This window comes from Mesoplodon bidens (genome assembly GCF_964165515.1).
Source record: "Mesoplodon bidens genome assembly, chromosome: 4".
In the NCBI taxonomy this organism is placed as follows: Eukaryota; Metazoa; Chordata; class Mammalia; order Artiodactyla; family Ziphiidae; genus Mesoplodon; species Mesoplodon bidens.
In genome coordinates, this window is record NC_138160.1 from 104,360,906 (window position 1) to 104,379,538 (window position 18,633).

General features: G+C 35.7%; 1 protein-coding gene across 9 annotated transcripts in view; it reads left to right on the forward strand.

The window, feature by feature from the left end:
- CSNK1G3 (casein kinase 1 gamma 3) overlaps positions 1-18,633 on the forward strand; it is a 126,876-nt gene that overhangs the window by 104,051 nt on the left and 4,192 nt on the right. For 3 of the 9 annotated variants that reach the window (XM_081231414.1, XM_081231416.1, XM_081231415.1), the window contains exons 11-13: positions 355-450; positions 9,760-9,866; positions 10,376-10,399. In XM_081231414.1, the coding sequence (XP_081087540.1) occupies positions 355-450; positions 9,760-9,866; positions 10,376-10,399 (227 nt within the window). The remainder of the gene's footprint in view (positions 1-354; positions 451-9,759; positions 9,867-10,375; positions 10,400-18,633) is intronic. The other 6 variants (XM_081231417.1, XM_081231418.1, XM_081231419.1 and 3 more) reach the window with 3 other exon arrangements.

Consider the following 18,633-nt stretch of genomic DNA (forward strand, 5'->3'; position numbering starts at 1 on the left):
TAAAACATTTCATGGTTTATTTGGAGTACTTTCTTGACCACGTCATTTTTACCTCTCTAATTTTTGTTAACTTTATAAAGTTAGCGAGTGGAGTCTGTGATATCTAAAGTCCTTTCACTTCTAAAATTCTGTGATTCTATTTTATTTTTGTGGTTGATCATTACATTATTGTAGCATTTTAACTGAAATCTCTCCATGTTCAATATGCAAAGATAACTGCATTTGTGACTCAGAATAGTAAGGGTATTTTAAATTTCCTTTTATACGTTTGTTTTCTATATTATAAGGATGAGATGTTTAACATTTTGGGTTTCTCTTCTTCCATGCATGCCACATGCATTAAATAAATGGCAGTCGGCAGACCACAGGGCAGCTTGGGACTCCCAGCAGGCAAATCCCCATCATTTGAGAGCTCACCTTGCAGCAGACAGACATGGTGGCTCGGTACAGGTATTTTCTGATTTTTGCATGAGTGATTATTTCCCAAATTTATACAACTAACCCTTTTTGGAACTCATGGCATGATTTCATATCCTAATGAAAAACTTGTTGCTGAACCTCCATAATTCTATTCCTTTGTATTTAACCAAAAAGCAGAATTAACATGGTCTAGCAAGACCACCAGGGATACTAAGATTTTGCCTTTGTTCATTTTTGCAAGCATATGCCACAGTATTTAAGTAAGTTGTACTCACAATAGGTTAGAAAAACATGATGTATTACTTGAAATATGTGTTAAACTTGATTTTCCAATAATAAGCTCAGTCTTTTTTCATGCTTTAAGTAAGAGAACATTTTTTATATCTTTTTCCTTTCATTGATTTTGCCTCCTTCAAACTAGTTAAGTAGATATCTAACTTTTTCATCCTCAGTCCTTAGAATGTACTTTCTGATTAATTGGTCAAATAAACATGACCCTAATTTTATCATGATATATTTTGTTTGTACTTGGAGAAAATAGCACATGGAGAAAATAATTTCAAGGACAAGTATTTATTAAATATTTCCCTCAATTTTCTGGATATTTACAAAAATTTAAAGCTGTCCCTTATTCTTTTTGACGTGTTCCTTTTTTCCCCCTTTTCAGTATATTTAGAGATAGCTACTATATTCTGCCCTCACATCCCCCCCTAAATTTTAACCTTTTGTATGTATTATAAAATTAGAAAAAGATTACTGAGTCTCTTAGTTCTTTTAAAAATGTCAGTTTAAGGTAATCTGAATGCTGGTTTAAAGTAATTGAGATGATAAATGTTATCTCAATCCATTTCAATCTAGAACATAGATTTGATTTTTTTTCCTCCACATATTTCCACTTGAACAATTTTCTATTATGTTTTACCAAATCTGCATTTTTCTTAGTATGTATATATACATATATATGCATACACACACACACACATATGTAATCTGAATCTGTGCTTGGGTTTTATTCTTTATTGATTTGAAGTCTAAAAGATCAGTTCTTACTAGTTATCATGTTTTTCCCATCTTTAACTTTTAGAGGTAGTTTAAATTGTGAAACCAAATTTTTTTAAAGAACTTCTTAGTCTATGGAACTTTCAGTCATGTGTGTACCAGAAGTATTTGAATAGCGCTGTCAAAGTCTAGAGTGAGGGATTCAGAGGCAAGGGTGCCTGAATTGTAAAATTTTTTGTGACCCAAATTCATATCACTGGAAATTTAATTGAGAAAATTATGTTTAATTCCCATAAACACAAACTGGATTGTGTATGTATCTGTATACGTTTACGTGTTTCTAAGTGTTGTATGTTTTTATAGCAGGTGTCTTGCTCAGTGTTCAGGGAAATCTGTAATAGTTAAGACACTATTAGAAAGCTCTCCTACCACTTCTGTACCATTACCACAAATTTATCTTTAGTTTTTTCTTACTTTGTGGAATTCCCAAAGATGGCTCATGGGATCTCTTTGGACTATCAAAGGGTGAATGAGTTTGATTATTGGCTCATCACTCAAAAACTTTGTTCTATTTTTTCACATGTTCTCAAAGATATATTTCAACTCTGCTCATCTCTCATCATCTCTTTAAAACTTTTCTGCCTTGTAGAGATTACATCTGGCTTCATTCTAATATTCCGTAAGTGATCAGTTTACTTACTAGAATTCTGGTAATACATAAGTAAGACATTTTTCATTTACTTCCGGAATTAACTAACTTGATGTGATGAACATTAAGGTAGTTTTACTGTCATGAAGAATTTGCTAGCAGCCTAAGTAAGATCATGCCTGAATCTTGCCCCACTCCAAAATGTTGAATTTATTTATAATTTTTATCCTACCCACTTTCAAAATTTGAAAAGTTATAATATGACACTGGTATAATTGGACTAATGAAATTGTAATTTAAAAATTAATAATAGTGGAAATAAAAGTGCCTTAAATCTGAGCTAATATGATTATTATGATAATTGAATACTATATTTGACTTTGAAGGAAGGAAGAAAGGAAAACAATGTGTTCTTTCATTCTCATTATCTGATAAAGAGAAAAATCTTTTTACTAATACAAAAGTATGAGTAAAATTTGCCTTGAGGTTCTTTGTTCTATGGTTCTTAAACCACCTGTTGAACAATGTTTCAAGTATTAGCTTTGCAAGAAATATAAAGACTTTAAATGGCAATTGATAAAATTATCCTCAACAGATACTAAGGACATACCATCAAATGGTTTCTCAGGAAAGACATTTCCAAAATAAGTAGGTTGGTATCTGTTAATAAAATGTATGCCAGCTGACTGGACCTACAGAAAAATCCTCAGATACTCATTATTTCACATGTTCTTTTAATAGGAACTGCACGTTGGAGTCTACATTTGAACTCCTTATCTTTTCACAATTATTATGTATATTATTACAGATCAGACATATAGGTTACCAAGTTGATTTAATTGTGGTGAGCAGCATAAGCGTAAGTTCAAATTCTGTACCTTAGATTATTCATCAGTGACATGGAGAGAATAATAACTCTACCTCATGGTTTTGTTGTGAGAATTTTTAAAAAGAGTATTTAGCATAGAGGCTGGGGCTTAGGAAGTACTAAATAGTAGAATAATCTATTACTTTTGCAAATTAAGAAACTTGACTAGTATTTTTATCCATCTCTGAGAAGTGAAGTATAGAGATACAGCCAAACGAATGCATTGTGAAATGGGATTTATCTAATTTTATTCTGTATCTTTAGTGAAATCATGTTAATTTACTAACCAGAAGGATAATGCCATACATTTGATACATTTTTCCCACTTAAGAGACTAAGAATAATATTCAAATGCCTTAAAGAGTTTATTTTGAATCTGTTCTTGGCTTTTATGTGTTTTGGAAAAGCTCTTAGGGGAACAAGTATGCCCCCTCCTGCTCCCCTTAGAATCACTGGTAATAAATATGGCTGAGAAGCTTAAACCTAGCACTTTCAGTTTCTTGGCTATTCATTATTCAGCAAATATATATATAAATGTCTACTGGGTGCTCGGCACTGTGCTAGGTTCTTTGAATAAAAGGGAGAATAACAAATATGGTGCCTGTCCCCGTGGAGCTTTCAGTTAATGGGAAAGGCTAATAAACAGGCAGTGTGATAAGTGGAGAAAGTACAAGGTGCTATGAGAACATATAGTAGAAGCACCTAACTTGGGTTTAGCAGGTTAAGTTTTCCTGGAAAAAATGGTATTATTTATATTCTATTTTTTCACACATTTTCAGTGAATAATCAGTAGGGCTTAGCAGTCGAAGAAGGTAGAAGGGGCTAAGAAAGGAGTGTACCAGGCAGAGAAAACAACATACCTAAGACTGTGGAGGAGAGACTGACAGATTGAGGAATTAAATGCAATTTGGTCAAGCTGGTATGTATTGAGAAATGAGACTGACAGGTAGGCAGGAGGCAAATCGTGAAGGACCTAAAAGGTCTTGTTATTAAATTTGGACTTTGGTCTGAGGGTATTGGGTAGCCATAAAGAGAATTAGATAGAGAACTAACTTGATTAGGTTAGTATTTACAAAGCTTACTTTTGCTGGAGACTAGATTGAAGGGAGACAAGTCTAAGGCAAGGACACAACTCTCAAAAGTCCACAGCTGAGGAGAGATGATGGGTAGTGGAGATGAAGAGAAATAAAAGGACTTGAAAGATAATTAGAAGATAGAATTTAGTTGGGTATGGGGGTTGAGGGAAAGGGATGGGTCAGTTATCCCTTTCTGATATTTTCTACCTGGCAAATCAGGATTTCCAAAATTAGGTTTTAAAATGTACCGCTGGCAGCAGATAGTACTAGTCTCTAATTCCACTGTGTTGAGCCTTTCACCGTAACACAGTCCATGGAGCTCGATGCTGACTAAAAATCTGATCCAAAAAAAGCTGAGAGGGCATGGCAAGCAGAGGGAAGAAGACAGCTGTTAAGGGCACTACTGTTTTACATGGTATGGGATACCTTCTGATTGTTTGGAAAGCTCCTCTGCTTTGCATTTAAGGAACAATGTGACACTGGGGAAAAAAGGACAGAATCACAAGTGGTGCAGATGTGTTATGCAGCCAGAATAACATTATGAAATGTAAGAATAACATTAATTGTTGTAATAAGCAGTCTGATATTTTAGTCAGTGTCACTTCAGAAATACAGATGCAGGTGACGATAACAGAAAAAGAATTAGACAAATGTATCCTGAAACGGTAAGAAAACATATGTGATTAAAAGTCAGAGGAGTAATAGATGTCATATCTGAGTCAGTTCTCCATCATGCTAATTGTTAATGCAGACCTTTCTAAAATGTTTCAGGTAACCAGTTTCAGTTTTCTTTATCAAGTCTTTGAAAACACTGAGGTACTAACAAGGAAAAGAATTGAGTGACTAGAACAGTCATATCTTTCTATTCATTGTTTTCTGGGGTACTGAAGTCTGAATAAGAGAGGGAGGTTGTGAAAGGAGAGTAGTTGCTGCCTTTATTACATAAATAATTTCCAGTTCATCTTTTTTATTTAGGGAATTCCTTGTTTAGTTATAATTGGGGTAGATCAGCATTACACATTTGTTTCGATATTCTTTTTTTTTTTTTTCTGGCAGTAAAGAAAGATTTTAATAACTACTATAGTAGGGAAGAGAATATAGTGTAAACTGAGCTCGCTTTTCCCAAAACAAAAGGCAGGAGACTTTTTAAATGCTGTGGTTTTGTCGACTAAAAATATATATTCACAACCTAAAAGTTTAGAGTTATGTTTAATTCGGCAGGAAGTTTTAGGATGTCAAGCCCAGAAAGCAGCATGTCAAGTAACCCTTAGAGAACTGCTCCAAGGAGGTGATGGGGGGAGCTAGGATAAATAGGAGTTTTGCAACAAAGGGCAGGTAGTGTGAACATCAAAAGATTATTGTTAATTAAAGAAAACCAAATATCTCAAGTTAAGGAATTTAGCACTTTGCCAGTAACATTTACAGTAACATCTCGAAAGACTGAAATACTCAAAGAATAGAGTGCTCTGCTTAATACTTCTGTAAGTGAACTTTAGATTGAGAATCGGTTTTGGCTTCCCTTTGTTGAAAGTCAGTGAGAATGTCACTGGGCCTTTGGATTATCAGTTGGAATATCAAGAATATTAATTGTAACTCTATAGCTTTTAGAATATGTTAGAAAGTTGGTTTCATATAGTTATGTGAACCCTAGCACAGGTCCAATAAACTCTTTGGAAGTTACTCTTTTAACTATATCTTATTTACTAGTGTGCTTTCTTATAGATGACTTTTAGAAAAAGCTGAGTGGGTAAGTAAAATAGATCATATTTTAATATTTCTAATATATTTATTGGATAGATGAAGATCTGGTTAATTAATATATTGTGCCTCTACCGAGCGCTTGGTACCATTCTTCAAGACTCCAAATTAGGAAGATAGTAGTGTAACTAATTTGAATTAATTATATTTGGAAACCGTATTAATTGGCCTTTTGACATGGTTGATCACAAATATACCATGTGTTATCTTTGTACTCAAGTCCATGAGAATGACTTCTTTTGGAATTAGATTGGGCAGGCAGTCATTAAATGGACCATTGTTTTTCTCCCACGCTTAGCTGCACGCTGTTTCCCCACCGCCTCCCCTTCAACTCTGATACAGTGATAGTAAAACTTGGCCTAGTTGCCTTTTTTATAAACCTCTTAAAACAAGAATTGCACTAAGTTTCTTATCAAGTGGAAATAACAGAAATTTTCTTTAAGAACAAGAACAGCAGCAACAAAAACCCTGAATTTTCTTTTGAAATGTCAAACCTCAAGGCATCTGTGATTTTTAGATATACTTTCGTTAAGGAGCCTGATAAACACTAATATTTCAGAGACTCTTATGTTCTAGTGTGAGTTATAATTCTAGAAACGTCACCTAAATGGAATCATTCTTCAAAAATTGGCTTACAAAAATAAGCCAATATTGACACATTATTTATAATATTATGTCTTTGTTTCTTCCTCTAAAATCTGTTTGCAAAAAGACCACTAGTTTTCTTAAGTGGAAACAATTTTAATGCTGTGATACATTCTCACATCACTACTTTTAAGTGGGTCAGCTTCACAGAACTCTGTCACCACATTGATTCTCTTCTGACCCTGGGATATTGGCCTTTACTCAGAGGGTTAGGGAATCTGGGAAGCCCAGGGAAAATTACATTAAAAAAATTCATAAAGTCAGATGTTACTTCCTTTTGATCTGGTTCTGATCAGCCAGGAAGAATGAAACTTGAAACATTTCACTAAAATAAAGACTGTTAAAGTCACTTATGACTGTCTGTGAAGTGACATAAATCAGATTTTGTCATTATAATGCATATATAGTTACTGTTGCTGGAAATTTAGAGTACTTGAGTTTCAAATTTTCATTTGTGCTGCTTAAGTAGGGGAAGACACTTTTGGGGAGCTACCTATAAGTTGAGGGGCCTCCCTCCACCTGTTTAGGGCTATTGAACAAAAGTGGGAAAAGAAACCCATTGAATAATTATTGTTAAGGAAAGAACAATGGAAATTGTTCAGTGAACTGTTTCGATTATCCACACTACATGCAAGACACTCTGCTAGTTAAAGGTGGTGGAGAATACAAGAGTATAGGATAAGAATTCTGCTTTCTAATTCCTTTCCAGTTCATTGCAGAGGCTCTGACATTTAAAAAATTAAGAATAAAGAACCCAATTATATTCAGTAATTACAACAAATAAGTATGTTTTAATGTGTTCAGAAAGAGGGAGAATTTTAAGAGAAAAAATTGACACAGAGCCACAGAGATCAATAGAATGACAGAAAGGAGGAAGCAGGTGCCACAGAAGCAGAGAGGGCGACTTAGACATAGGAGTATTCCTCCCATTGGATTGCCTCTAAAGATGATGAAGGCAGTTTTATATTTTCAGCTGTAGGCACAAATGCATTTCTAAGTACTTACTTGTTCCATATAGGATATATATAAATCATGACTTAATCTAGATACATTGATTGATTTCTGTTTATTCTTCTTGAGTTGGTGGGGAGAGAGCATATTTCTCCAAACTAGACTGTTAAGTCCACAAGGGCAGGGATGTTCGTCTCTCTTGTTTACTATGGTATTCCAAGTTCCTAGAGCAGTGCCTGACGTGTTGTAGCCTCTTAGAACTTAAGTTTTAGAAATATGGGCTTCCGTAAATGGAAGTCTTAAGTCTAGTAGTCACCTGTCAACTCTGATGCTTAGGTCCTTGTTACATTATAAAGAGATCAGATAGAGAAAGCATTAAAAATGATTCTTAGATTTTTGAGCCTGGAGGTCTGGGAAGAGGCTAGGGCTTTAATAGAAATAGGAACTATAGGGAAAGTAACAGATTTAAAAGGGAGTATGATAAATTTGGTTTTAGAAATACTGAGTGAGGTGCCAAACTTGGTCTAGCTAACTGGCCATGTGGGTGAGTGGTTAGGCTCAGGGAATCCTTTACATAGAGATGACAGTTGAAGCCACACTTTAGGTCAGACTGACAGTAATAATGATGGCCACCATTTGTTGAACTCTTACTATATGCCAGTCACTGCGCTTTATATATTAATTTCATCTCATCCTGATATCAACCTTATTAAATGGATACTTATGTTTCCAATTTCATAGTTGAGAACACTGAGGTTTAGCCAGGTAAGATGTCTTTCCAGGGTCACATAGCTGGTAAGTGGTAGAACTAGGTTTTGAATCTAGATTCGTCTTACTCCAAAGTTATTAGCTGGTGCCAAGTCATAGGGAGATGTACAGGCAAATGAAGACTGAACAAAGACTATTAACATATTTTCTAGGAATCATTGGCAACCTTCAAATAAACTCTTATTTGAGTTCTGATGTAGGGACAGAGTGTAGATTGGGAGGAGTTAAGGAATAAATGGAGAATTTTATAGAAATAGAAGTGGGAAATTAAGACAATAGTTTTCAAGAAGTTTGGAGGAAAACAAGAGATAAGACAGTAAGGTCACTTTGTAAGACCAAGAGAATTTGGGAGTTTTGTTATGGTTTTTATCTTGCTTTAAGATTTCATACATGCATGCATGTATTCAATTATTTCAACAAGTATTTATTGAGTGCCTATTCTGTGCCAGATAGAGTGGGGAAATCTCTTGGGGAACAACACAAGGATCTTGCTGTTATGGAGCTTAATTTTAATGGAGATGGGGGTGGGTATCAAGAAACACATCAATCAGTCAATCAGAAAAACATCAACATGGATAAATGCTATACAAAGAATTAAAAGTGAAGTATAACATGTAAGAGTGTGTCTTCATGGAAGTTCTAGCTTGTATGTTGGAAAAGTCCTGTTTTAGAGATGTTCTCTGAGAATCTGAAAGGTAAGAAGACAGACAATAAGCAAGAAGAGAATTCCAGGGAGTGAGAATAGATAGTGCCAAGGCCTTAAGGTGGAAATAACCTTGACATTGGTTGGAGGCTAGTGAGCAAAGGGAAAGTGCTATGAGATCAGAGAGGTAGGCAGGATTCAGATCTTGTGGGGCTTTGTAAATTGGAGTAAAGAGTATGGATGTTTATTTTAAATGAAACCAGGAAGTTGACATTAGAAGAGCTTTAAGCAGAGAATTATGTGTTATCTAATTTACATCTTAAAAGGAGCACCTTGGTTGTTGTGTAGACAATCCATTAATGGTAGGTGGACACGGGTAAAAGCAGACCAATAATAGGTTTTTGCTCTTCTTCACTCAAGAGATAATGTGGTCTGGACTGCAGATCTGGTAGTCATAGAGTGGGGAGGACCGATTAGGTTTGGGGTGTGTGTCAGGGGAGGATTTAAGCGGATCTGCTGATGGTTTAAGTCAAAGAGTGGAATCACAGTAACTTCTGGATTTGGAGCTTGAACAACTGGGTGAATGAATGGGCAACATGAGAGTGAGACCTGAGCATGATTACTGATTGAAATGAAGGATCCATTGGAAGGAACAATATTGAAGTTTCCAAAGGAAGTAATTCACGATGTAGGAAGGTACCAAAAGATATTGGCACACAAGAGGGAACTGATTGCGTTAGCCTTAAAAACCAGAGGACAGATCTCAAGATGAAAAGGAAGTAAGTTGCAAAGCAAATAATGAGTGACCTTATCTTTAATAAAATGTAGACCTATTAGTAATTCAGTTATGAACAACTGCATACTAATTGTTTTGTGTTCCTCATATTAACTTTCTAATTTAAATACTTTATGTTTATCATTGTATAACCTATTACTTTGTGTGTGTGTGTTTGTGTGTATGTGTATTTTTTCTTTTTTGCAGGTTGTAAGTTCTACAAATGGAGAATTAAACACAGATGACCCTACTGCAGGACGTTCAAATGCACCTATCACAGCCCCTACGGAAGTAGAAGTGATGGATGAAACCAAGTATGTATTGGTTTTGCCTGATTTAGTAACTTTTTTTTCTTAAACTGTGCATGTTTGAGATTTATAGTCATTACAGTTATTTAAGGAAATTTTTTTCAAGGAATAGATGCATGCAAAACAAGTGGTATGTTTAATTATTTTAATCACTAAGTTTAAAATAGAGCTATTTCAGTAGATGTTTTAATAATTCAAAAATAGTTATTTAAGAACTATGCTCAAATTCTTATTTAGAGTTAACAGCATTTTTTTATTTTTAGGAATGTAGATGCATGAAAGTTATTGCTATACTATAGATGCTCATTTTTTCTGTAAACATATGAATAAATAATTTTGTATGCTGCATGTATTAATATTAGTTTTAAGTTACTTTTTTTTGTTAAAGTAAATTATAATAGTTCTGCTTGGAAAAAAATTAAGCTTGAAAAACAATGTGATAATTTCAATGTGGGCAGTTTCTGATGATCTCTCTTTCTCTCTCTCTCTTTTTCCTTGTATTTTTTTGTGTTTAGCTGCCAGAAAGTGTTGAACATGTGGTGAGTTCTCAAGTGTAGGCAGGCAGAAATAGCTCCGTTGACTGTAATTTCAAAGATTTAGCACCATTTTGTGTTTTTTAAAAACAAACTTTTCACCATAGAAATTATAATTGGTAAAAGTTGTCCAAAAGTATTTGATGTCATTTACATTAGCTCTGAAAAGCAAGAAATAATTGAGGAGCTCTTTTGCCTGCTGCAACTTTTTTGCTTCAAGTGACATAGATTTGGGGGCACTTTTTTATTGAGTAGATGATACACCAACCTTGCTTGCGCTTATGTATTTGTTTTGTAACACAAGGCTTTATTTGCTGTTTTAAATAGAAAGGCAAGTTTTTGAGTTAAGCTTTCTTTTTTTCCTGTTTGTAATTGTTAAATACCCATAGCAATAGTATCACTAAACCAGTATTTCACTTACTAATTATATTGCCATTGAATACACATGGTATACATTGATAAATTTCATGATAAACTATAGTGAGAGAGTGTTATGAATAATCCTCATCTAAATAGTTCCTGCTAATTACAGATATTATGAAAAATAATATTCTTATCTGTTGCAGTAATGTTGAATTTAAACTATTTTCTTGCCCTTGCCTTTAGTTATAATGCTGTGTTTAAAATGCTTCGCTCAATTTCAGGACAAATTTTGAGTCAGCCTTGGAGTGAATAAAGACAGTTGTTTAAATTAGTAAATTTTGGAACATTTACTCATCTACTCATATCCAAAGGGAACCTTACATAAGTGCTCATTTGCTGGCTGCAAGATGAGGAAACGTTTGTGGATATTTCTTTTTAAAGAGTAATGATCAAATGTCCATTTTAACCAGTTTGACTGTGGAATTTATTCATGGTCAGTATGACTTAGTTTGGTGGATTTCAGGATATAATTAGTCAGCTACGTACTTTTGTATTTTTACGTCAGAAATAAAAGCAACAGTATATATGTACTTGTGCAATCTTAAGCAGAGTTATAAAGGTGGGTGGCATGTGGCAGATAAGAATGCACATAGCCTTTGCAATTAAACGTAGGTTGTAGAATCCTACTTCTGCCACTGTTTGTTTCCTTCATCAAGCTTGTTTCTTTTCCTGTAAAATGAGGCTAATAATAGCTGCCTCATAGGTTGTTGAGAAAATTAAATGTGATACAGCACAGGTATTTTGTCTGGCACATGGCAGGTGCTCAGTTGCCATTATCACACCTATCTGTTTCTCCGCTTCCGGCTGCCAGTGACCTCTCATCTGTGCTCTTCCCAGGCTTGTGCCTCTTCCGTCAGTGTTCTGTATTTTTACCTTCACACCACTCTTCACTGAAACTGGCTCTTCTGTGTTCGCATCCTCCGAGAGACCTGCTTTCCACCAAATCTATTACATTTTTCCATGTATTCATTCAACAGTTACACTGCTTGGATTTCAGAAATATCTGATACTATCCTTGCCCTTAAGTAGATCATACTCCAGTGGGGGTAATTGCAGTTGTTTTAGCATTTATCAATGTATGATAAATACTATGAAAAAGATATGAAAAATCTGTTAGAGCTTGTAAAGAAAATGAGTGTTTACTGACAAGATAGTCAGAGAATGCTTTTTTGGAGGGGGCTTTGAAGAATGAGTAATAATTTATTTAGCTGAGATGGGCGTGTGTGTGTGTATTTATGGTTTGGGTTTTTATCTGTAGGTGTTGGAAGATGAGAAAAAGGAAAATGGTGGGAAGGCTCTTCCTGAAGTGAGGTTCTCTTTTGCATAGAGCGTCAAGTCTAGATCACTTGGCAAGGCACCAGGCCCTTCATGCCTTTCATGGTCTGGCTCCTGCCTGTCTTTCCCAGCCTCATTTTCCATTCTGAAGTCTGTGTTCCGTCAGTTCCTTAAGTCGGCCATTGATATGTTATTCTCTTTATCTATCTCTCACTTCTTGAAACTTCTTGGATTTCTTAAAAACAAGGTCTTTTTTATCTTAAGATCCCCAAGACCTCAACAAATTATTACTAAATAATTGACTACATAATGTAGTGTTTCCATACAATGGACTACCAGTTAACAGTATAAAAAATGAAATTGAAAACATGATGCTAAGTGACACAAGCCAGACATAAAAGGCCACGTATTATATGGTCCATTTACATGAAATATCCAGAATAAGCAAATATATAGAGACAGAAAATAGACAGTGATTGCCTCCGGCAGCTTTGAGGAAGATGGGAGTGACTGCTGATAGGTTATATGGTTTCTTTATGGGGTGAAGAAAATGTTTTGAAGTTAAGTAGCGGTGAGGGCTGCAAAACTCTTTGAATATATTAAAAACCACTGAATTGTACACTTTTAAAAGGTGAATTTAATGATGTGTGAATTATATCTGAATAAAGCAGTTATTTAGAAAAATGGATAGCAATCCATGATTTCAGTGAAGCTTTATTCCAGATGGGTTACAGAAATCCTCAGAACTTCCCTAACTCTCCACTAGTTAAAAACTCTTTTAAAACACACATTTTGTCTTGTCTTTAATCAGGGTTATTCTGACATTCCTACAGGCTTATTATTGCATTCCTTATATCCTCTTAGTCTGTGATTAAGAAATGTGAGCATGATTTCTTTTTCTGAATTGCATCTAATGCTTCTCTTCTCTATTCCACCATTTTATGGGTAGCTAGAGACCTCCTTAGAATTCTTTTTCAGAATTTGTTTCCTACTTCCTTCTTTTCTTCTTACCTCTGATTGGCAGAGATCCTTCTCACCCCATCTCATTACTAGAATGTATTCTACAACGGATATTCTAGAGTCTCATGTTTCCTAGAATAGTACCTCATGGGGTAAATGTATGATTTCCAAGTGATGGAAAATAGTCTCTTCCCCCAAGATAAAGTGGCTCCTTAATTAGTAATGAGATTTTGCCTTACCATTTTTTACTGTAGTGGAGAATTTTTTTTTAAGGCAGGTGATACAAATGATAGCACCCTCATCATTTCTTCCAGGAATTTAGGAGAACAAGGCTTCCTTTAAGTTTAGTTATTGAGTTTTTAAGTATTGTGAAGTCATCTTTTTTCCTTTGTTTCTCTGTTTCTCTTTTTTTCCCCCTTTCCATCATTTACTGAACAGTATTGTGTGTTTGGTAATATGATGATTATAAAGATAAGTCAAAGCCCTTTTGTTCCATTAGAGAAGATAGTAAGTACACCAGTGACTTTTACATAGTGGTTCTCACCCTGGCTTCATATCACAATCATCTGGGGAGTTTTAAAAATATGCCAATACTTAAGCTGTACTTTCTGAGTGGTAGGGTCTGGTTACCAGTATTTTGAAAATGCCTTGAAGCCGATTCTAAGGAGCAACCAGGATTGAGAATCACTGGTCTAAAGCAAGGTATTATAGGATTAGCAGTATGGAGTTCAGAGACTGGAGTATGCACTTCTAGCTGAAGATCAGGAAGTCTTCGTGGGTAAGGATACATTTGCAGTAGTTTTCAAAGATGAGTATGATTTGGCAAGGTAATGGGGGTCAGAGAGAAGAAGAGGTTGAGCAACACTGTGGAGCAAGGAAAGAATGGGTTAGTTTGAGTAGTAACCTGTGCACATAGAGAGTGTGAATATATTAATGGGAACTGAGATAGGCTAAGTGCCCAATCTCCAAGGGCCTTTAGTAGCAAGGTAAAATATAAATAAATTGGACATGATCTTTCTTAGCACAAGAAAGCATGCTGTGGGTTTTAAGCCAAGAAATGGTATAATCAGATTGAATCTTAAGAAAATTAATTCAGCAGTTTGAGACTTACATTGCTTCCTGGGGTTCCTCAGATTGCAGAAAATCTCCATTCCCTCCTTCCCTCCCTCCCTCCCTTCCTTCCTCCCTCCTTTCCTTCCTTCCTCCTAAAGTACAGGCTGCCTGGTAAGGAAGGCTGATGGAGGATGAGACTGAGAGGAGAGTAAAAATAGGTTGGAACCAAATTTTAAAAGCTGTGTGGACTTAATGCCTCAGACAGTGGAGAACCATTGCTGAGATTTAAGAGGAAAAGGGCATGGCCGTATTATGATGGGGGAAGTTTGGATGGCAGATTGGAGAGAGGAGGGTGTTACACTAGAAGTCAGTTAAAAGGCTCTTGGCCGTGGTGGAGACAAGAAGTTATGAACTAAGCCAGCATGAGAGGGTGGGGAGATTTTAAAAGTCATTTCAGACTTGAAGAACTAATTGCACATGGATGGAGAGGAAGAAATTGAAGGTGAGGATGGGTCTGCAAGTTCTTAGTTAGAGTAGTTACATGGTCTTGCTCTCTGATCTAAACTTACTAGCCTAACCAAACAGTTTCTCATTTTTATAATCGAGAGACCTAGAGAAATGAAATTACACTCCAAGTTTTAAGGGGAAAAATCCTTTGTCAATGCACTAAAGTTTAGATGTCATGAAAGATATTTTCGGTATACTCATCAACCAGACAAGGAGAGGCTAGGTTCTGGAGTCCTAAGTGGGTGGGGTCTGGCAGGTACCAACAGTCCCTCAACCGGAGGATGAGCCAGTGAGTCATTGTAGGGACAGCTAAGAACTTCAGATCCAATAAACCCACACACATATGGTCACCTTATTTTTGATAAAGGAGGCAAGGATGTACAATGGAGAAAAGACAGCCTCTTCAATAAGTGGTGCTGGGAAAACTGGACAGCTACATGTAAAAGAATGAAATTAGAACACTCCCTAACACCATACACAAAAATAAACTCAAAATGGATTAAAGACCTAAATGTAAGGCCAGACGCTATCAAACTCTTAGAGGAAAACATAGGCAGAACACCCTATGACATAAATCACAGCAAGATCCTTTTTGACCCACCTCCTAGAGAAATGGAAATAAAAACAAAAATTAAAAAATGCCATCTAATGAAACTTAAAAACTTTTGCACAGCAAAGGAAACCATAAACAAGACGAAAAGACAACCCTCAGAATGGGAGAAAATATTTGCAAATGAAGCAACTGACAAAGGATTAATCTCCAAAATTTACAAGCAGCTCATGCGGCTCAACATCGAAAAAACAAACAACCCAATCCAAAAATGGGCAGAAAATCTAAATAGACATTTCTCCAAAGAAGATATACCAATTGCCAACAAACACGTGAAACGATGCTCAACATCACTAATCATTAGAGAAATGCAACTCAAAACTACAATGAGGTATCACCTTACACCAGTCAGAATGGCCATCATCAAAAATCTACAAGCAATAAATGCTGGAGAGGGTGTGGAGAAAAGGGAACCCTCTTGCACTGTTGGTGGGAATGTAAATTGATACAGCCACTATGGAGAACAGTATGGAGGTTCCTTAAAAAACTAAAAATAGAACTACCATACAACCCAGCAATACCACTACTGGGCATATACCCTGAGAAAATCATAATTCAAAAAGAGTCGTGTACCACAGTGTTCATTGCAGCTCTATTTACAATAGCCAGGACATGGAAGCAACCTAAGTGTCCATCGACAGATGAATGGATAAAGAAGATGTGGCACATACATACAATGGACTATTACTCAGCCATAAAAAATACCGAAATTGAGTTATTTGTAGTGAGGTGGATAGACCTAGAGACTGTCATACAGAGTGAAGTAAGTCAGAAAGAGAAAAACAAATACTGTATGCTAACACATATATGTGGAATCGTAAACAAACTGGTTCTGAAGAACTTAGGGGCAGGGCAGGAATAAAGACGCAGACGTAGAGAATGGGAGAATGAACTTGAGGACACGGGGAGGGGGAAGGGTAAGCTGGGACAAAGTGAGAGACTGGCATGGACTTATATATACTACCAAATGTAAAATAGATAGCTAGTGAGAAGCAGGGAAATCAGCTCGGTGCTTTGTGACCACCTAGTGGGGTGGGATAGGGAGGGTGGGAGGGAGATGCAAGAGGGAGGAGATACGGGGATATATGTATATGTATAGTTGATTCACTTTGTTATAAAGCAGAAACTAACACACCATTGGAAAGCAATTATACTGCAGTAAAAATGATAAAAAAAAAGAATGTAAAATCAAGAAGAAACTTTATTTTAAATTTAAAAAAACCCCAAAACTTCAGATCCAGACAGAGGAACATGCTTCAGTTTCTGGGTAGACTTTTGAGAAGAAAGTATATGACATAAATCCAGGAAGACAAGCCATATTCTCCAAGAAGAAAAGGACAATCAATAACGGGAAATGGTGCTGTGATGTCAATAGGAAAACCTTGGCTATTATCATCTATGTTTTCTACAGAGTTTAGGACATTGACCCATCATGATTTCTTATTTCCTACCTAAACAGTATTTCAAGCAACAGCCTTAATGTTCATCAGAAGCAGAACTTAACATTTATTCCCAAATGATTTAAGACTAGAGATGTGGCTTCAAAGCTTCTAGGCTAGCCACCAAATGATCAGGTCAGAAGTATGAACCTGACTTGTGAGGGCGTATTGGCTCACTGGAACCACACAAGGAATAATCAAGAAAGAGCCAAGAAAAAGAGAATCATTGACAAGAACATGATTTAAATGTCTGGTCAGCTTATTCTTTCCCCAAGGTAGTTGTCAGTAGCCTAGATCTGAGGAGACCCCACATGAGGTATGAAATAGTGGATAAGAAAATGTAGCCACTGAGCAGCAAGGAGAGAAAATATCCTTGAAAATTGTAAAGGTGTGAGTTATTTTCTAAGACCAGATAATTTAATTTATTGATAAAATAACTTGCTCACGTCATCTGTGAAAACTTCTCTATGTGCTGATTCCTAGAATCTGTGCTGTTACTTGCAGTTGTTGTTTCCGATACCACCTGCGCCCCAACTGTACCAAGTTAAAATTACATGGTTTCTTTTTACGCATTTGCCTGCTGTCGTGTGAACTGATGACATGGTGTCCACTCAGTATCTCCAGTGGTCAGCTTATTGCATCCAGGACGAGACCTCATATTTCAAATGGAGACGCAGGAGGGTGACCTGGCAGTTGGATCTAGAAAGCAGTGCTTCTTGTGATTCAGAGTCCTTTAAGAATTTGGTGCAAATCATCTCTCTCCAGAAAAGCTTCCACGGGCACTAAAATCTGTATTTTGTAAGGTTTCACTAGGGTCTGTGGCCCAAGGGTAAGAACTTTAGCTTTAGAACATGCTTTAGAATTTTGACCAGGTTCTTACTCTAGAAGTTAGTTGCATTTATGAGGCAAATCATTCATTAATTCAATAGGTATTAAATGAGTACCAATTTTGTGCCCATTTGTGGGATGTATCTGTGAGCAAGACCTTAGGAAACTTACATTCTGTGTGGAGGTAGATAATAAATAAATAAATAAAATAAATTCAGATTAGTACTATGTACTGAGAGGAAAATAACATGGTCATGTGTCAGAGTGGCCATATGCGAGAAACTGTTTTAGACTGAGTGCCCAGGGCAATTGAGATGAGACCTAATTCATTAATCACTAAGACTATAAATCAGCTGTTTTGATAATGACTTTTAAGAAGTCAGCCACACGGTTAATATCAATTTCCTTCTTAACTGCTGTAAGTACATCATATTTTGAGAGCATCTCTGTTCTCTGTACTTGGATGCATTCATATTGCATAAAGTAATGCTGTCCTCTGGTGGTAGTCAGTTTAATAGCATGCCAGCTCTACTTGGGCAAATGGCAAATCTATTTCAAGGGTATACTCTATTCAGTGGGATTTATTTCTAAAAAATAGATGTCTTTTTTAGATTGCTTTTGATTTTAAAAGTTCTCTACAATTATAATGCATTTGAAGATCTTATTTAATCTTAAATAAATGCTTGGAGTAGTTTTCTGTGTTCAACAATACTTACACAATGGAAGGAAAGATTACCTAGGAAATAGGAAGCACTCAACTCTCAGAACTGAAAGCAGATTAATGGTAAAAAATAAATCAGACAAAGTGAAGTGCTAATTCAAGTGTGGTAAAGCTGAGACTTGAACTTGTTCATCAAGACATCTATGATATTCAATCCCCCATTCCAAAAGGCTTATGTATACCTTACAACACTTTATTAGTAGAAAACTTTTTAAAAGAATATACTTTGGAATTTGAAAAGACAAATGACATTATTTAGGAACAGTGAACATTGTTAATACAACTTTATATTAAACAATAAAATTCCATTGATATATGACCATATTCTTAAATTTAATATTCTAATTATTTGGTCTTTCTTTTAAATACCAATTTTTTAATATTTTGTTTTTTACAATATGGACATTTTCTAACTCTTTTCTAA